The 18469-nt window shown below is 47.7% G+C and overlaps 2 protein-coding genes across 10 annotated transcripts in view; one reads left to right on the top strand and one right to left on the bottom strand.

Annotated features, from left to right (window-relative positions):
- Nucleotides 1-9981, top strand: part of DCLK2 (doublecortin like kinase 2) — a 188684-nt gene extending 178703 nt beyond the window's left edge. For 4 of the 7 annotated variants that reach the window (XM_064383834.1, XM_064383833.1, XM_064383831.1 and 1 more), the window contains 4 exons: nucleotides 303-399; nucleotides 990-1070; nucleotides 2556-2672; nucleotides 8578-9981. In XM_064383834.1, the coding sequence (XP_064239904.1) occupies nucleotides 303-399; nucleotides 990-1070; nucleotides 2556-2672; nucleotides 8578-8805 (523 nt within the window). In that variant the 3' untranslated portion in view covers nucleotides 8806-9981. Of the gene's footprint in view, nucleotides 1-302; nucleotides 400-989; nucleotides 1071-2555; nucleotides 2673-6050; nucleotides 6232-8577 lie in introns of those variants that run through there. The other 3 variants (XR_010345364.1, XR_010345363.1, XM_064383835.1) reach the window with 3 other exon arrangements.
- A 7240-nt stretch (nucleotides 9982-17221) lies between these two features.
- Nucleotides 17222-18469, bottom strand: part of LRBA (LPS responsive beige-like anchor protein) — a 742045-nt gene continuing 740797 nt past the window's right edge. For all 3 annotated transcript variants that reach the window (XM_064383828.1, XM_064383829.1, XM_064383830.1), the window contains exon 57: nucleotides 17222-18403. In XM_064383828.1, the coding sequence (XP_064239898.1) occupies nucleotides 18313-18403 (91 nt within the window). In that variant the 3' untranslated portion in view covers nucleotides 17222-18312. The remainder of the gene's footprint in view (nucleotides 18404-18469) is intronic.

Below are 18469 nucleotides of genomic sequence, written 5' to 3'. Positions count from 1 at the left end.
CTACCGTCCCTTTCCAGAACCTTTTCATCTTCCCAGACCGAAACTCTGCATTCATTAAGCAAATGTCTTGAGTCATTGTCTCTGTCTCTTTAATTCCTCAGCCTGTGGAAATGTTCTTTGGCTCATTGTCTGAAGGGAAAAGTTTTGTCATCACAAATGGAATTGAGATGCATAATTGAGATACGAAATGGCCAAGTCAGAGCCAGAGACTGGACTCCTTTCCCCACTCTCCCCGTGCGCACTTTGTTGAAAAACTCTACGGTGACTTTGACTTTTCTTCCGTTTCTTTGTCACTGGCTTAGTGAGAACAATCTCCAGGAAGACCTCTTTGACCAGATCTTGGCTGGGAAGCTGGAGTTTCCGGCCCCCTACTGGGATAACATCACAGACTCCGCCAAGGTACCCTCCAGGCCTGTTTCTGTGGGTCGTATCACGTTGTGGGGTCCTCACCCATGGCATGGGCCTGTAGCTGCTCTTGGTATTGCATTCCAGAAAGTTCCTTGGCTTTTAATGTGTGGTGGTTCTTTTAAGTTCATCCCATGGTATGGTCTCTGATGTTCTTGGCCAAATTCTTAAAGCTAGACCAGCCGTTTTTCCAGTTTCCCCCTATCTTCTTGTGCTCCTCTAAGCTTTCAACATTCACTTTTATTTATTCAAGAAATATGTATCGGGCACCCATCAGGATACAGGGATGAACTCATGAGACAGACTGAATTGCCAAAAGGAAAAATACTGCACTTTTAGACTGCGGAATAATAACAATAACCAAAACTCTTCAGTGAGAACATCTTGGTTTCATGTGGACTCAGGGGAGACCTTCTCTTCTTTTGCACTGCTTATAAGGCACTAGGAGAGTAGGTGTAATCACATTTAAGTTCAAATCAGTTAGCAGCTGTGCTGGCTCTTCTCTGAAGTGCTTGCTACACACTCAGATTTCTGTATTTATGCTGGAATTATCCCCTTGGTCTTACTTGTTTGTTTGTTTGTAGGAATTAATCAGTCAAATGCTTCAGGTAAATGTTGAAGCTCGGTGTACCGCAGGACAAATCCTGAGTCACCCCTGGGTGTCAGTAAGTACCCACATTCCCAGGGAATGGACATCTCTGCTCTGTGGCCAACAGCAGGGTTCCTCGCTGTGGTGTTTGCGCGTGCAGAAGTTATGCATCCAAGCTCCATGGTAGATGGACGGTCTGTCTTTCCCATTGAGCAAGTAGCATGAAGATGGCTCCCCAAGAAAGCAGTTGGCACCAGGGCCCCAGTCTTAGACCCTGCTCTGTGAGTCCCCCGAGCAAGTCACTGTCCCTTTTTTGGCCCCAGTTTCCTTATATCAAAATGGAGTTGGCCACAGTGCTCTTTCAGGAGGCTCTTAGCGCTCATCTTCTGTGGTTCTGGGGTTTGAGAGTTTGCAGGCTTTGCATGGAGATGAGCCTGTTTCAGACTCTCATCTCCATGCCTTCAGGGCACAAGCTCCCAAGAGACCTCCTGCCATTGATGGGGAGGCTGAGACACAGTCCCTTCAGAGCTGGGTGGAGACCTGTGATATTGACTAGGGTTCCCTCCCAGAGGCTTCAGTGTTCTCTGGAAGGGAAACATGATCTGATAAATGGGGACTGTGGGAATTACATTTCTTCCATCTCCCTCATTTCTGGGAGGCTCCAGGAGAGTGAAGTTAATTTACTTAGCCCAGGGATTTGTTGACTCGGGTTGGGGAGCTCCTGTGCACCTCCACAGCCCTGCCCACCGCCATCTGGGTGCAGTCTGTCTGGACCCCACTTGCTGCTCTCTTGGGCTAAATGATGTGGCTCTTGGACCAGGTAGCCAAGATGCCACATTTTTTTAATAAGCAAGAAAGACTAACACCTAAATGAATTCTTGATTAAAGTAAAGAACTTAATTACCTTTGATGCTTCCATGGGAGGGATCATACTAAATTGTGTGCCTTGGGTGAGGGTCTCAGCCGCATAAAGTATGTCCTGCTTTGTGTCCTGGGAGACCTGTGCCCTCTCCTGGGCCTACTCTAGTCCTAAAGGGTGGAGGGAATGGTATAGGGTCTTTCTGAGGCATGGGACTAATGAATAACAGTAGTTTTTTTTGTTCTCTTTTTTCTTCTGAGATGAAGTCTTGCTGTTGCCCAGGCTGAAATGCAGTGGCCTGATTTTGGCTCACTGCAACCTCTGCCTCCTGGGTCAGCAATTCTCCTGCCTCAGCTTCCTGAGTAGTTGGGATTACAGCTGCGTGCCACTACACTCAGCTAATTTTTTTGTATTTTTGGTGGAGACGGAGTTTCATCATATTGGCCAGGCTGGTCTCAAACTCCTGACCTTGTGATCCACCCGCCTTGGCCTCCCAAAGTGCTGGGATTACAGGTGTGAGCCATCAACAACAGTTATTTTGAAAGATCACTGTTCCCCTAATTCTGTGGCTTAGATGGGCCTGCCCACTGAGGAAGAGGTGAGGTGGGCGGTGGGGACGGGGAGGAGGACTGTTAAGGAAAAGACAACATAGAAGGGAGAGGATGGAAGAAGCGTTGTATTCAATTCTTTTCTTTCCTGTAGGATGATGCCTCCCAGGAGAATAACATGCAAGCGGAGGTAACAGGTAAACTAAAACAGCACTTTAATAACGCGCTCCCCAAACAGAACAGCACCACCACCGGGGTCTCTGTCATCATGGTGAGTAGAACGGGGCAGCGTCTGGCCTACCTATGGAGTAGGCCTTGACTTGACGTTTTTGAATTAGATACCCGGGGGCTGCTCTCGCATGGAAGCTGGTGCCCTCCATGGCCCTATTTCATGTGAAGATTGGCTTGGCATGTGGAGGGCACTTGTCTGGCAACTCCCATGCCTCGGGCGCTGCATGGAGGGTCTTGTGCAGGGACCAACAGGGCTGGTCTGAGGGGTCCGGGTGCCGAGGAGCTCCTGGCCGCGCCCTCCGGGCAGCTGCTTTCACTCTCGTCTCTGCCTTCTCATCTGGAGATTCCCAAGCCCAGGTGGGATTAGTTGTTAGGAATTAACTCCCTGCCTACTCAAGGCTTCAGAAATAGATTGAGATGTGAATTATTCTTTGAGACTTGGGATAAGAAACAGCCAAAGCTAAACAAATTTCAGTTTTAAAAAATTAGTGTTTTATAAAAGATAGTTTGGGGCTTTTAAAACTATAGAACCAAGGGAAAAAATATATATTTGTTTTTCAGGGTCGGTAACATTTTATGAGATGTCAGTGACAATCATGGCCTTATTTTCTCAGTCTTCTTCCAAAATGTTTCTTAAGGCAGCTTTCCGAAATACATAAACACAACAAATTAAAATGAAAAGTGACATGAGAGTAAATGAATCGAATCAAAAGGAAAAAACATTGAACCAGAGCGAGGGCAGCACACCCCACAGCGGCTCTCCCGGCCTGAGCCAGTGATGGTAGGCAGGAAATCCAGCTCTGTGCACCTCCCTGCTGCCACCGTGAGCAGGTACAGGCCAACCAGCCACCCAGGCAGGGACCTCGGTTCTCCCCACCCCACTCCCAGGAGCCAGAGTTGGCTGGAGCAGCTTTCAAATCAGACCTGCTGAGGTGACCGGCATCTGAGTTTCACATCTGGGCCCCCTCCCCCTGCACCCTGAGTCCTGGCAGCTAAGGATGGGCCATCTCCACAGCTCCGTCACTCACACCTGGGACAGGCCTCTCACCCTCTGGGAAGGTCCTGCTAGACTAGAAGGAAAACAGTGGTACATTCTCATGGTGCATGGTTGTCTGGGAGCCTTACCTAGGAAGACACAGGGTCCAGAGAGAAGCTGGAAGGAAGCCACACACACATCCCCTATACCCACCATACTCCATACTCCACTTCCCTCACTCCATGTCCCCCACACCTCACACACTCCCCACACCTCACACACCCCACATATACCCCCATACTCCCCCACACCCTGCACACCCCACATACCCCCACACCCCTGCACACCCCCACATATCCCATACACCTCACACCCTCACACCCCACAGCCCCACACCCTACATGCCCCTGCACACCCACACACACCCCACACCACACACACCCCACACCACACACACCCCATACTACACGCCACGCCCCCAACTCCCACACCCCACATATACCCCCATACTCCCCCACACCCTGCACACCCCACATACCCCCTTACCCCCTCACACCCCACATACCCCACACACTCCTCACACCCCCACATACCCCAGACACCCCACATACCCCTACACCCCTCACACCCCCACATATCCCACATACCCCCATACCCCACACCCTGCACACCCCCACATACCCCAGAAAACCCCACATGCCCCATACACCCCACGTACCCCACACACCCCACATACCCCACACACCCCACATACCCCACACACCCCACATACCCCACACACCTTCTACACACCCACATACGCCACACCCCCTGCGAGTGTGCATCACTCTGTTATGTGGATTGAGCGTCCACCGGGTTCTGAGCACCCACCGCACCATCATTCTCTTCTGTCCCCGGGCAACTGCGTTGATGTGGACGCCCTCTGTGTGTCCTTGCAGCTCGCTAGCTGCTCCCGGCCAGCAAGTGTGCTCTCCCTCTCCCTCTCCAGACAGAACCTGGGTTTGCAAGCTGAATCTTTTGATGGTTTGCAGGACTTGGGGGTGCTCTGTGCCAAAGCAGTGAGAAGGCCTTTTGAGTTGTGGTTTCCCTTGAATTTTAGTAGTGTTTTGCTGAAAGCCTGAGAAAGTCAGAGTTGTCAAATAATTACAGCTTAGACACTTTGAAAAGAACCATCTTGATTGAGCCAAGAGCATGAGAATGTTTCCAGCGATTCCCTTGCGAGAGCTAGCATTGATGGATGGGCTCCGTGTACGCAGCCTCGCCGTGCACTGCGTTGTAAGGCAGCTTCTTGGAAAATTTAGAAAAATCAAACATTAAAAATTGGCATACTCAACATGTCATGAAAAGCCTTAAGAAGAGAGATTGGTTGGGGTCAGAATTTAATAACCATATTAAGTCTTCAGAGAGGAAGAACCTTTAGCCGCCCTGTGCTCTGGGCTTAGGAGACTTTGCTCAGAGACTGCGAAGAGAGTTGTTGCCGGGGTCACTTTTTGACTCGGGCCCAGATACGGCTGGCTCTCAGCTGAGGTTCTGGAATGATTGGCTGTTGTATAGACTCTGTCCTGGATAATGATGCTTAGACCCCCTCAGACAGAACCTGTGTTGTGTGGTTTACAAATTCCATTTTCCATTTGCTGATGAGGGGCTCAGCAGTCGAAAGACAGACCCCTGGGCTCTGACAGGGTGTTTGTGTGAACAAACAACCTTTATTGTTTGCAGTTCCGATGGCGATTGTAAATGTTGTGTGTTTTCATGTGTTCACTTGTCATTTTGCGCATGTTGGCAGGGTGTCCCCTCTAACCCCATGTTCCCTACACAACTCTGCAGGCTGTTAGCTCTGAGGCACTGCTGATGTCATGATCCCACTCAGTACCTACAGGAAAATCCAGTCAGGCTGGCCTCTGGTGGCACCCGTTCTCGATGGCCAAAATGCCAGCCTGTGAATTTTGGGCTGTCCCCAAAAGCGGGAGGGGAAGGCCTGCCGCTGATCCTCCCATGGCGCAGGACTCGGTCTGGGGCATAGTTGTGTGGGGGAACTCGCGAGGCTGCTGTCTCGTCCTCCTCGTCCTCCTCATGCTCCTCACGTCACCGTGTATCTGTGTCCTGTCTTCGGGAACAGTTTTAAGTGTTTTTATATTAAAAACAACCTCAAAATGACTCTCCCTGGTACTTCTGTGTCCTCATAACTGAGACTGTGGGGCTAACCTGGTGTTCTGCAGATACAGATGATAGTGGAAACAGTGTCAGCTGTCTGGAGGTTGAATCATCAGACAACTGCTGTGTCACTTACAGACAGGACCTTCCCCTCTGCTGTCACCCTGGTGTTTTCTCAGCCCCAGAGTTGGGGCCTGAGGCTTCAGTGAGAAAATTACGGGATAGGAATTGGTCCATAAAGGTGAAAGAAAGTAAAGTTGATGCTGTTATCTGCGTTTTATTTGACAGTTTGATTTGACAGTTTGAGAGGCACCTCAGCGTTTCCTTCTTTACCCCGCTGAGACAGTGACAGCCCGAAGCAGAATCCTGGTATTCACCATGCTGCGCCCGCCCGGCGCGCCGCACCCCTGCCCCTCACGCCCCTCTCACGCCTGCGCGCTTGTCTCGGTTTCTGACGCCGCCGTCCGGCTCTCAGCTGCTTACTGGCGTGGGTCTTCTGTACCTACTCATATCCTTTCTAGCCAGCCAAGCACACCCCTGGAAAACTTTATTTTAAAACTTCTCAGCTTGCCACACCGCCTGCCTTCCCAGCCCAACAGCTGGTGAGAGCACGGGAGGAGTCCAGTAGTTCTCCTGCCTGCAGTTTCTCACTTAGGTGAAAAGTGGCTTTTCGGAGCTTCCGATGGGTGCCTTGTGAAGGCTTTTGTTCTTTCTCCAGCTTCGTTTCCAGAGATGAGTATGTATCAGTAAGTGTGATGTCAGCCAGCCTTTGGGATAAGAGAAGATAATTTAATGGGTGAAGCCTTGGTTTCAGACAGCGCTGAGGTGTGGGATCACAGTTCCGTTTTCTTGGACTTGTCCTTAGCATGCGTAGGAAAGGACACAGCACGGCACATGCAGGATGGCCTCCCGTGTACCCCAGGGGGCTCGCCCCAGCTGCAGAGACCAGGAGAGACCATCTTGTGGTGGGAAGGGAATGCCGAGAAGCCGCCTTCACTCGGTGCCCTGGGGTGCAGACCTGAGAAGGGACAGATTCAAGGGCATTGCCTTCTTTGCTTGAAGATTATGCCTCCATTCAGGGGGAAGTTGGAAAAGGATTAGGGTTTGTTTCCGTAATTTAAGATAGACAAAACTGTTTCACTCGTGTTGCTTCTGTTGAAAGTAAGTCTGGTTTCTGTCCCTGCTTCTCTCCTGCCTCTGCCTCTCCCGCCGCCTGCATTGCTTCCCTCTGGCTAGGTCCAAGGCCATGGTATGTACTAACTGCACTGCCAGCCTGCTTTCTGCTGCACACACCCCGTGCTCCTGACAGGAAGAGAAAAGGAGAAATAACAGGGGGATTGTTTTGCACCCAGGAGACGTTTTATGGTAGAAAAGACCTGTATGCTGCCTCTCTGGTTCTCATGTAGGTGGGAGCATTTTTTAGTGGACTTTTCCACAGTTACTTCTTCTCCAGGTAACTGAAGTTGTCCTTGGAAACTGTAGGGGTTTTGGGAGTTTTATTTATTGAGACAGGGTCTTGCTCTGTTGCCCAGAGTGGAATGCAATGGTGTGATCCTAGCTCACTGCACCCTCAGACTCCTGAGCTCAAGCCATCCTCCTGCCTCAGCCTCCAAGTAGCTGGGACTACAGGTGCATGCCACCACACCCAGCTAATTTTTAAATTCTTTGTAGAGATGGAGTCTCTCTGTTGCCCAGGCTGGTCTTGAACTCCTGACCTCAAGTGATCCTCCCTCCTTGTCCTCCCAAAGTACTGGGATTACAGGTGTGAGCCACCGCACACAGCCAGAAATCAATCAATGTTCAGCTTGGACTTGGCAGGCAGGGCCTGTGGAGAAGCAGCCATTCCACAGGTGGCCCCTGGGGGGCGCCATCCAAGTTCATCTCAGAAAGCCCTGTGGTTCATTTTTATTTTTCTCCAGATTTATTATTATTATTATTATTTATTTTTTTGTTAAAGTATTGAAAGAATCTCGAGTGCATTTCCCCCCTTTCTCTCCTGGGCAGTTACATTACAAAATGCCTCCCGGCCATTGTCCCTTTCCGCTAAAGGTGCCTGGCAATGGCAGTTTCCTTCACTTTTGGGAAGCCCGGTGAGATGGCAGCTTGACAGGCTTCCCTGGATGAGCAGGAAATAGAGAAGGAGAGGAGGACCAGGGTCCCTGCCTCAGCTAGGCTCAGAAACAAGGTGACTGCCTCACATCTTTGTGGCTGTTTCTCCGTTCCTTGAAGAGCTGAGCAGATTTAAAAACTTTCAGGATGTGTCAGGATAAGGAAGCTTTGCTTCACGTGAAGAGAAGACAGGTGAGGAGATCATGAAGGATCTCAAAAAGGATAATGTGGTTCCATCCAATTCCCGGGCCTTTTATAGACTTCACCACTGCTGGGGTTTAGGAGGATTACTTATTTGTAGGATATATGAGTCACTTTTCAATCTGTGACAGAGAACTTTGTTTGGAAAAGTTAACTGTCCAAGACTGAGCATCCTCGTAAGGTTTGCTTATTGTCTTAGAATTCTTTTTGAGCTTAAAGTCTGGGCTTGGGCCGAAGCAGTGAGAACTCAGGCACAGCCCAAAACACCCAGTGTTTCCTGGGCTGCCAGCCTGGGTCAGGGTTGGAGCAGAGGCCAAAGACAGCCCCTTCCCCTGGTGGGTTCCCGAAACCATTGCTCTCCTATGAGGCTTCTGTTAGAAGCTTGGCATTATTTCTCCTCTTCTGTTTCTGAGGCCCATGCATGCTCTGTCGTGCTCTCGCTCGTGGCAGCTGGAACCCGCGCCTGGGCCCAGGTAATGTGTTGTCTCTGCTGTTTCCTCCTCAGAACACAGCTCTAGATAAGGAGGGGCAGATTTTCTGCAGCAAGCACTGTCAAGACGGCGGCAGGCCTGGGATGGAGCCCACCTCTCTAGTTCCTCCCTCAGTGGAGGAGACCCCTGTGCCTGGGGAAGCAGCCCTGGCCCCTGCTCCTCCAGAATCTCCCACCCCCCACTGTCCTCCTGCTGCCACGGGCGGTGAGAGGGCCGGGACCTGGCGCCGTCACCGAGACTGAGCCTCCTGCAGGTGGGCGAAGCCACCCGCTGCCGCCCAGGAAGCCAGCCCTCTGCTCAGCCTCGCTGGCCTCCCTGCTGCAGGCCTCCCTGTCCTCACCGCCTACGCCTGAGTTTGCCCGTCCTCTGCAGGCCACCTGGGAACCGGAGCCCGGCGTCCCGAAGCCTGGCCTGGTGCTCTGGGCTCTGCCTTGTGGTTCCTGGAGGCATCGAAGGCTGTGTCTGCTCTGCCTACAGCTGTTCGGAGAGACTCATTCCAGATCATCCACAGTCATTTTCAGTTCATTGGACATTTTACAGCTTCACCAGGAGAATGTGCAACTTTTATCCAGCATTCAATGCATTTTTATAGAAACACTTTGGATGAACCAAGACCTCTTCCTTATTTAAGTAGACTCAGAACGTTCCCTTTCTTTTCTTTTCTCTCTTTTTTTTTTGAAACGAAAGACTTGGAATTGCATTTGTCCCTTTGTGGGTGCCCTGTGAGAGGTGATATGGGAGCTAAGGAGACTGGCTTTCTAATAGAAGTGAGCGCCTAAGAGGATGATTTGGTCATTGGACACGGATTGCAGGCTTTGAGAAGCGCTCAGATGCCTGATGCGGCGGCCCAGCCATTCAGCTTGGGGCACTGGGCTCAGCGGAGACAGTGCTGGGTATTCATCAGTGCACAGACCGTGGGAGAAGCCACTTCTTCCCTGGGCATTATGGGTTTCCCCTGGCTCTTCCCACACGTGTGTTAGGAAATGCCCATGAACCTGCCCTCTGGGTATGTTTAGTGAGAGGCTTGGCGCATGCGGCGCACAGCCATTTCTTCTCCGCAAGCCAGTGACTTGCAGAGCAGAACGAGCTCACTCCTCAGCGCTGGCGCCTGCTTCCTCATCTGCATTTCATCTGGAGCAGGGCGCGCAACCACACAAGGAGGTGTGCCCAAGGCGGCCCGGACTGGGCGGGAAGGTGCTCCCCGGACATACTCTGTGAATCTTCTGGAAGGCTGCTGGCAGTTTTTCCTTTCTGTCCACCACCCTGCTCTTTTTAATAATTGTACATAATCCGTGTATTTGTTTTACCCGCTCATCTTCTAAACTGGTGGGCCCTATAGTTCGTTCTCATTGTTAGATTTTGCCTTTTACAAGTGTACCCAACCTGCAATAAACTTTTCCCTCTTGAGAAAAAGCAATCAGGAATGGGCAAAGTTTTCTGTGTTGTTGTTTGGCAAAGGACGTGTGGGATCAAAGCTCTCCTCCTTGGCCCTGGTTCCAGTGGGTGCCAGTGGCTGTTTTGCAAAGTCTCAGGGCCACCCTGGGGGAAAGAGGTGACTTGGGAGAACAGATGGAGATGTGTCTCGGTTGAAGTTCATATGTTTATAGGTGCAGAATTGGCCTGTAATCCCAAATTTTGGAAGGCCGAGGTAGGTGGATCACCTGAAGTCAGGAGTTCGAGACCAGCCTGGTCAACATGACGAAATCCCATCTCTACTAAAAATACAAAAACTAGCCAGGTGTGGTGGTGCATGCCTGTAATCCCAGCTACTCAGGAAGCTGAGGAGGGAGAATCACTTGAACCAGGAAGGTGGAGGCTGCAGTGAGTTGAGATCATGCCACTGCACTCTAGCCTGGGTGACAGAGAACCTGTCTCAAAAGAAAAAGAAAGAAAACCACACACACACATCACAGAAGCTTAAGAGTAAATGAGGTGCCTAGTGTGTGACAGAGGGACCTTATGAACCAGCAGCAGGAAGGGCGGAGAGTCAGGGCAGCTGTTCCCCTGTACGTCTCTGAGGTTGCGTGGTCTCCTGCCTCTGCTTTTTCCAGTGCCTTGTAAGTGACAGCTTTCCCCGCAAGGCTCTTTTTTCTGTCCCCTCATAGTACTCACTTACCTATGGCTCAGGTTACCCTGGTACTGCCTCTGTCCGCAACTTCTCAGGGCTTTACAATCCCAGGGCTTGAAACCGTCTAACTTGACTCTGGATCTTTCAGTTCAGATAGTTAGAGGAATGAGTCAATCTCATGGGCCAGGCGACACAGTGAGTTCTGGGCTGGTGCTGACCCCTGATCTGGTCCAAAGGTCAGTCACAAGGTGCGGGAGAGTCGGGGGCTTCCTAGGCCCACAGCTGTGGCAGGGTCAGGCTACAGGAGGATGACAGTTTCAAAAAAGCAGTGATGTATAGGTCTAGAACATTCTGCTTCTGCCTCCTCTTTGGTTACAGGGCAAGCTTTTTTTATAGCTTTCAATAGAAATATTTTTGTTGATGGAAGGGAAGAGCTAATAAAAGGAATAAGGAGAAAAATGGGAACAGCGATAGAGCAAGTCCTCTGGCACTGATCTGAGCCCCAAACCCGTCTCTCTCCCTCGAACTGTGAGGTTCAAAGAAAGACATTTGCTAAAGACAAGAAAACAAGTGGCCAGGCAGTACCAGTCACTTCAGGATGCAGGAGCCACTTCTTGGTACACTCCTCTGCCCTCTGTGAGGATGGAGACCAGAATTAGCACGACCCGGCACGGATGGCACTGCCCGGCCGTCCTGTGAAAATGCTATGACCCCAGGAAAACCTAGAGAAGCACATGGTGCTAGGGCAGCAACCAAGAAGTCCAGTCACACATCCAAGGTCACAGAATTGGCAGGAGGTGGAGTCACAATGCGGTGTTAGGTTTTGCTGACTCTAAAGCGCATGTTCTTTTGGGGACTGAGGTGGGTGGGGTTACCCTGTCAATCCCAGGCTAACTCAAGGCCTGGAGGGGAGGAGCTAGATAAAGGTTCTGATATAGGCATTTGCTCAGCTGCCCACTTGTTCAACAAACATTTATTAAGCTGTAATTCTGTTCTCGGAATCCAAATTAAATACAGGTTCTTAACTGCTGGGTTCCTCAAATCCTGCACAGAGAGAATGGCATGGATTCTTCATGTTGATTCCCTTACATCAGCCAGGCCGCGTCTCATCCTCTCATTTTCTCTCCCTTCCTCTCCCTTCCTCTCTCTTCCTCTCGCCCTCTCTTTTCAGAAAGGTTGCTATGACAGAAATGTATTGAATATATAAATGGAAGGCATTTGGCCAAACTTTCCCAGAATATCTTCATGGCTAAATGGTGAAATATGAATTAGGAAATGGTGAAGACAGCTCAGGGCAGATTCACCACGTTGAAAGCAGGAGTGCTGATTGATGTCTTGGAGAAAATCTCTAGAACAGCTTCATGTCCCACAGAAATATGCAGCCACGGAAGTCAGCATTTTCTAGTATCATGTTAAAAAAATTTTTAAGAAACAGGTGAAGTTAATTTTTATATTTCATTTAACCTAATATATCCAAATATATTTTGGCATGCAATCAGTATCAAAAAAAATCACTAAGATGTTTAACTTTATTTTACTTTCCACCTTTGAAATCTGGTGTGATTTACAGCACGTCTCAATTCGGATGGGGCACCTTTCAAGTGTAACAGCCGCGTGGTTATCGGCTGCTGTGCTGGACAGGGCAGCTCTGCGGCCAGGCTGCAGCTTCAGTCTGTTCTTAACCTTTTCTCCCCCCATATGATGTAAATAACAACTTAGAAAGAATGCTTTTTTGTTTTTTTTAAATGGCATGGACTCATTTAAAATGATCTCAGCAGGTGAGGATACTGATCCAAACCCATGGCGTGGAAGTGAAGTGTGAAGTGCTGTGATTCAATTCTCTGACTACCCAAGGCAAGGCCCTGGCCTGCAGCATGGCTGAAGATCTGGGAGTGGAGGATTTCAGTGATCACCAGGTCATTAGGAACCACCAGAGCTGCTTGAACATTAGCATAATCTTAGCTGTGTCATGAGAAGCACGGGCGGATCCCAGGCAGCGCTAGCCAGGGATGGAGTTCTGTTCTGGAGACCTTGGTGCGTGTGGGGCAGAGAAAGCAGTGATCACCCGGCAGAGGACAGCTGGAGTGGCGAGGGGCTGTGAAGCCTGGCAGCCAAGGACTGGTGAAAAACACTGTGAGGTAAGAGGAAAGTAGAGGCACATTTGCTCACTGTCTTTGGCTGTGTGAAGGACTGTTCCGTAGAAGGGGAGCAACCTTTTTTAGTTGCTCTGGGTGGTCAGCCTGAGGTCAGCAGGTAGGAGGCACGAAAGGCCAGATTTGAGGGCAAAGTAAGAGTAAGATTCTAGTAACAGAGCAACCCAGTTGCAGAATCAACTGCTTTGTAAAGATGATCATGCCAGTCACACAAGTTTACAGCTTACGGGATATTTATATATATATATATCTCACTTCAGATATGCCACAGCCCCAAGAGATAGATACCAATGCCCTTGTCTAGTAGATAAGGAAATAGAAGGGTCAAGAGCTTCCCCAGGCTCACTGGAGCTGGGCCTTGGTGTTTCTGGCTGGCAGGGCGGGCAGGTGCCCCATGACGAGGTTGCCTCTTTCGGCCATCAGAGATGCATTAGGAGTGCTGCATGTGTAAGACAGAGGTGGGGTGCTAATTCATAGGTACATTCACAGTTTGTCTTCTAATCTTGCTGGAGGAGCCTGACTCTCCCAAAAGAGATAGCTTGCCTAAAGGCCAAACCACCCTTCATTTTCTACCACGTAGTCAGTGGCTGAGAAGTTATCAGAAGCAGGGCTGCTGAAGTGTTAAAGTCCTGTGGCCATTTAGATCAAAGTCAGAGAGTGGTTTTTCCAGAGGGAGGGTGATGTGCAACTTTGGTGAGTCTTGGCCAGGGGGTTCTAAGGGGCAATCTTACATTTTTGTTACAAACCAAAGCCTTGAACTCGAACACAGCCGTGGGATGGCCTTGCCGGCATTGCATGGCTGAGGGATAGTCTCTGTCTTTGCTACAGAGACAGTCATTGGCCCCTGCGATGCCCCTTCATTTTGGGCGGAGCTGGGCCCCACAGGCCTCCAGCACGGTCAGGCAGGCTGTCTGTTGCATTGCGAGGCATGGTTGGATGCCTGTCTGTGTTGAGGCTGAAGTCCGTTCTGGGGATGTCTTTCAAATTATCCAAGGCCAAAGCTGCAAAGCAGCCAGCTTCCTGCCATGTATGAGGAAATGACATACCTTCCCAACTCCCTGGAATCTTGGTTTTGGCAAGGAAAAATATCCCTGAATTTGAGACAGAAAAATAGTTCACTTCATGTTTCTGGCATAGATCAGCAAGATCTCATAATTCACAGGAGCATTCACAGTTAGTCTTCCAAGCTTGCAGGAGGAGCCCAGCTCTCTCAAAAGAGATTGCTTGCCTAAAAGCCAAACCACCTTTCATTTGATTAGAGAGAAAAATGTGATGTGCCTTGCTCTGAGCAGTCTGCAGTTCTAGTTCTTAGCAGCCAGGGCTGGGAGTGATGTGTCAGTGGTGTTAACAGTAATCTTGGGTTTTTAGCAATCTTATGATTATAGAGCACGTAAGAAGTTCATCATGGACTCAACTTTTCAAGTCTATCTAAAAGAAAAATCCAAAAGATTTTTCTCCCACTCATCTGAGAGGAACTAGAACTTTAAAGTGGTTTGTTTGTTCGGCTGTTTATATATTTGCTACTTTATGGTCATGCTTTTTCTTCTTAAAAGTAGGAAGTTTTGAAAGTTCCCAGTCTCCTTCCCCTGCAAGTATAACTTGTGAAGCCTGCAGAATTAACAGTAATTCAACTTTATGATACGCAAAATGGGGGTAGCTGGGCTGATTCCTCTCCTGCTTGAAGTAGGAAACGATTTCCTTCCATGTGGTAGGGCAAAAATAGCCAAGTGGAGGCACTAGCACATTTGCTCAGGTATAGGTTATGCAGATTTTGAGACGTAAGTCACGTTCCGCTTCTGTTTGTGAACATAATTTGGCATGATGTGATTCCATGTGAGGCTATGGGACTGGCTGCTAATCCGTAATGAACACACACCAGGAACTGGTGAACTTTCTCCAGCAAGCTCCAGTGGTGGGTTATTCCGGCTTCTAAATGACACTCCTGCTTTCCAGAAGGAATCTGTTTATATCATGGGTCAGCTGTCTTCTCTAGCAGGGATGGAGAGTGGGGCAGGCCTGTCACAGTAGGAAGGACTAAACCAGGTCCATGATTTGCATGGCTAGGAGCTCTTGAAATCAGATCCAGTAAAAAGGTATCAAAGAAACCTAGTGAAAATCTCTACCTCAGCCACTTCTCGTGGTGGATCTAAGCTGCTGCGAGCTGTTTTAATTGTGTTTGCTAAAAAGGGTACAAAGTAGCTGCAGCGGGGCTGCATCCCAGGTTCCCTGACCATCTCCTGCAAGCTTGACTCACACAACCACACCATCTCACTGCCCCTCTGGCAGGCTAGGAGGACATGTGACACCAAGCATGTGGTCAGCCCCTGACCCTGGGGCTCGGCTGATCTTAGAGCGAGTGGAAAGGGCAACTCTGGGTTATCAGTTCCTGACCTTATGCCCTACTCGTGATTCCTGTGCAAGACACTTTGAATCCTCCTGTTGTGTATGCTAAGCAGAAGTGAGGTGTGATATTTCTCAGTGGATAAAATAGCTCTTTTTATGGAAGTAATGTATGAAAATGTTTATTTTTGTTGTACTTGGGGAGTAGGATGCTGTGATCTGAGAGTACATTGTCTACACGTTTCTATCAATGTTTTTCAGATGTTCGTGTTGTCTCTTGGCCCTCCTACTTTCTCCCAGAGATTGAATGGTATTTCTTAAATGACAGCATCTCAGGGACTTGATTGTTGACATTTCAGTAAGAATCAGTATGTCAGGGAGGAAAATCTGATTTCTAGAGGCAGTGCATTTTAAACCAGCCTTCAGTTACTACATGTGGACCAAGCACAGCCCATCCAGCCGCATCCACTCACTGTGCAGCGGCACTGCTCCCTCTGTTGTGGGTCCCTCATTTCCAGCCCCAAAACACCTCTCCTTTGACTTCTTTTCCTAACCAGTTTACATTTATGTAAAGTAATAGTTTTTTTAAGGAGTTAAAACTAAACAAGTAAATGTTGAATAAACTGTAAACGTTATACTGAATAGATTCTATCATTAAGAAGCCCTTGGGCCAGACGTGGTGGGTCACGCCTGTAATCCCAGCACTTTGAAAGGCTAAGGCGCGCACATCACGTGGTCAAGAGATTGAGACCATCCTGGTCAATATGATAAAACCCGGTCTCTACTAAAATAACAAAAATTAGCTGGGCGTGGTGGTGCGCGCCTGTAGTCCCAGCTACTCAGGAGACTGAGGCAGGAGAATTGCTTGAACTCAGGAGGCAGAGGCTGCAGCGAGCCGAGATGGCACCACTGCACTCCAGCCCAGTGACAGAACAAGACTTCATTTCAAAAAATAAATAAATAAAAGCCCCTTGTATTGATGCCAGCTATATTTGTTTTATGAAGTATTACTTCTTTTTTTAATTTTTAAATTTTTAATTACTTTTGTTGTCGTTTTTTTGAGAGAGTCTCACTGTGTCGCCCAGGCTGGAGTGCAATGATGCAATCTCAGCTCACTCTAGCCTCCGTCTCCCAGACTCCAGTGATTCTCCTACCTCAGCCTCCCGAGTAGCTGGAATTAACGGGCACCTGCCACCACGCTTAGCTACTTTTTGTATTTTTAGTAGAGATGGGGTTTCATCATGTTTGCCAGGCTGGTCTCAAACTCCTGACCTCAAGTGATCCGCCCACCCGGCTTCCTAAAGTGCTGGGATTACAGGTGTGAGCCACTGCACCCAGCCTACTTATGTTTAAATTAATTTTCCTTAATTGTAAGTTTTAAAAACAAGATAGTAGAGATACTGATTTTTTTTTTTTCTTTCAGGTTTCAGGGGAGCTTTGCTTTAGGCTTGTGAAGTATAGGGTGGTTAAAGAAGTATCATTTGTGTGGCATATGACTTAGCTATTGCTATTTTTTTCTACTGTTGTTCACTTAAGTGTTTCCCAAGTATAATATTCACAAAAGTTAATGCCAGTGAGCATGTTCATCAGTTAATTTATGAGTAACTTGGGTATTTGATTCTAAAATGTACTTTCCCTCCCCCACTTTTCACCATCTATTTTCTTTCTTAATGATGGATGTCAGATGAAGTGGCACATAAGTTCCTTGTCTAGGGATTTGTAAGATTCAGGTCTAGGTCATTTGTGTGAGTCTCAGTACCAGTTGAGATCTGGCCAATAAAAGCCCTTTTTTTTCCTGTTTGTTTTTGGTCAGGAGGACCTCTCGCATTGGTTATTGATCAAAAAGTTGGACTGAATCAGAGTTTGACATTTTCTTTGTGAATCATTATTTATTTATTTATTCTTATTAATGTTTAAAATTTAGGAGCAAAAAAGGCATTTCCAGCAATTCAATTACAGATGCCATTTTTTTTTCAGCTTTTTCTGTCAAACTGAATTGTTCATTCCAAATCCTTGCTTTTAGAGAATAGCTGAGGAGTGTGTAGGAAAAAACAAGGGACCACTTGAGGTCTGTTGCAAGAGAACTAGAGATCAAAGTTCACAACATACAAAGAATTTATTTATGCAATACAGGCCTTTTCTCAAATATTTTTCACAGAATTCCACACGGTAATCTACTAGAAAAGTAGAATTATACAACACCAAATAACATTGTTTCTTAGTACAAATTGCTAATCAGAAGGAAAGTGGAGCTAAATAATAGATTAGATAGTTTAATAACAAATAGTAAAACAGGTGTTGCTGAATACAGCACCTGGTAGCCTCTATTTGCAAACCCGGGGAGGGAAGGGGGTGCCCCAGTGATGGCTCCGCCCCATTGTCCGGGCACAGGCAGATGCAGTAGTGAGCTTTGGTACTTGCATTTACTTTAAAAGAAAAACAAAGGTTGTGAGCCCGAGAGCATTTCCATCATCATTTTGTTTTGTTGTGCTATGAAGATGACAGATCAGAAAAAAACAGTAACTATTTCACACCTGCTTATTATAACAACTTAGATTCTTTGTGCTAACCACACAATAAAATAAAATAGTCTCCCCCAAACCATAATTTTCTAGTCTAAAACATGCTTGAAGAATAATATTGATAGAATTAACTGAATGTTTTAAATTACATTTACCATAATTTAAACATTACTATTTAAATCCCAGAAATATTAGTGCTGAAAAAGCACAATTGTTTGGGAAAATACAGGATCCAAATTACAGCATAAAATTTTCCTATCCCAATATTATAACCCACTTCCCCACTGTGAAAATCTTATTTCTCAAGCTTGTAGATGCATGGGATATGTTCTTCCTAATATTATAGCTGGAATAAGTAAGTGGTTTACTTGCTCCACTGAATGTTTCCATAATTGGTGAAAATAGACTTCTCATTATGACTAAAAATATAGATTTTTTTTTTTAAACTACAGAACCCAGCAGCCAGTTTTCTGCTTTGCTTGTCCCCCCCCACCAAAAAAGTCAAGCAAAGACTACAAAAATAGCAATTATTAATAACTTTAAAAAATATTTTGCTTCTTTGAGCAAATTTAAGTTACATTCAGACGTGGTAGCTATTTCTAAGAGAATGATGCTCCGGGTACTTCTGCTCATCCTAGGTGCAGAGTCGGTGCACAGCTGTCACCATCAGTAGCGGGTTTGGTATTCATGATGCCATCGGTTAAAGTCGTTGTAAAATAGCACAATGCTTCCTGAAGCCATGCCAGAAATGATGCACCTAGGAGAAAAACAGAGAAGGACTTTTACAAACCTGTGTTTCCTAGAGATGATGTTATAAAAAACT

Source organism: Aotus nancymaae, unplaced genomic scaffold (genome assembly GCF_030222135.1).
Source record: "Aotus nancymaae isolate 86718 unplaced genomic scaffold, 86718_ANA_hifiasm-v0.15.2.pri h1tg000033l, whole genome shotgun sequence".
NCBI lineage: Eukaryota > Metazoa > Chordata > Mammalia > Primates > Aotidae > Aotus > Aotus nancymaae.
The sequence above is the reverse complement of the archived record's forward strand: the minus strand, read 5'-3'. Positions and strand labels throughout refer to the sequence as shown.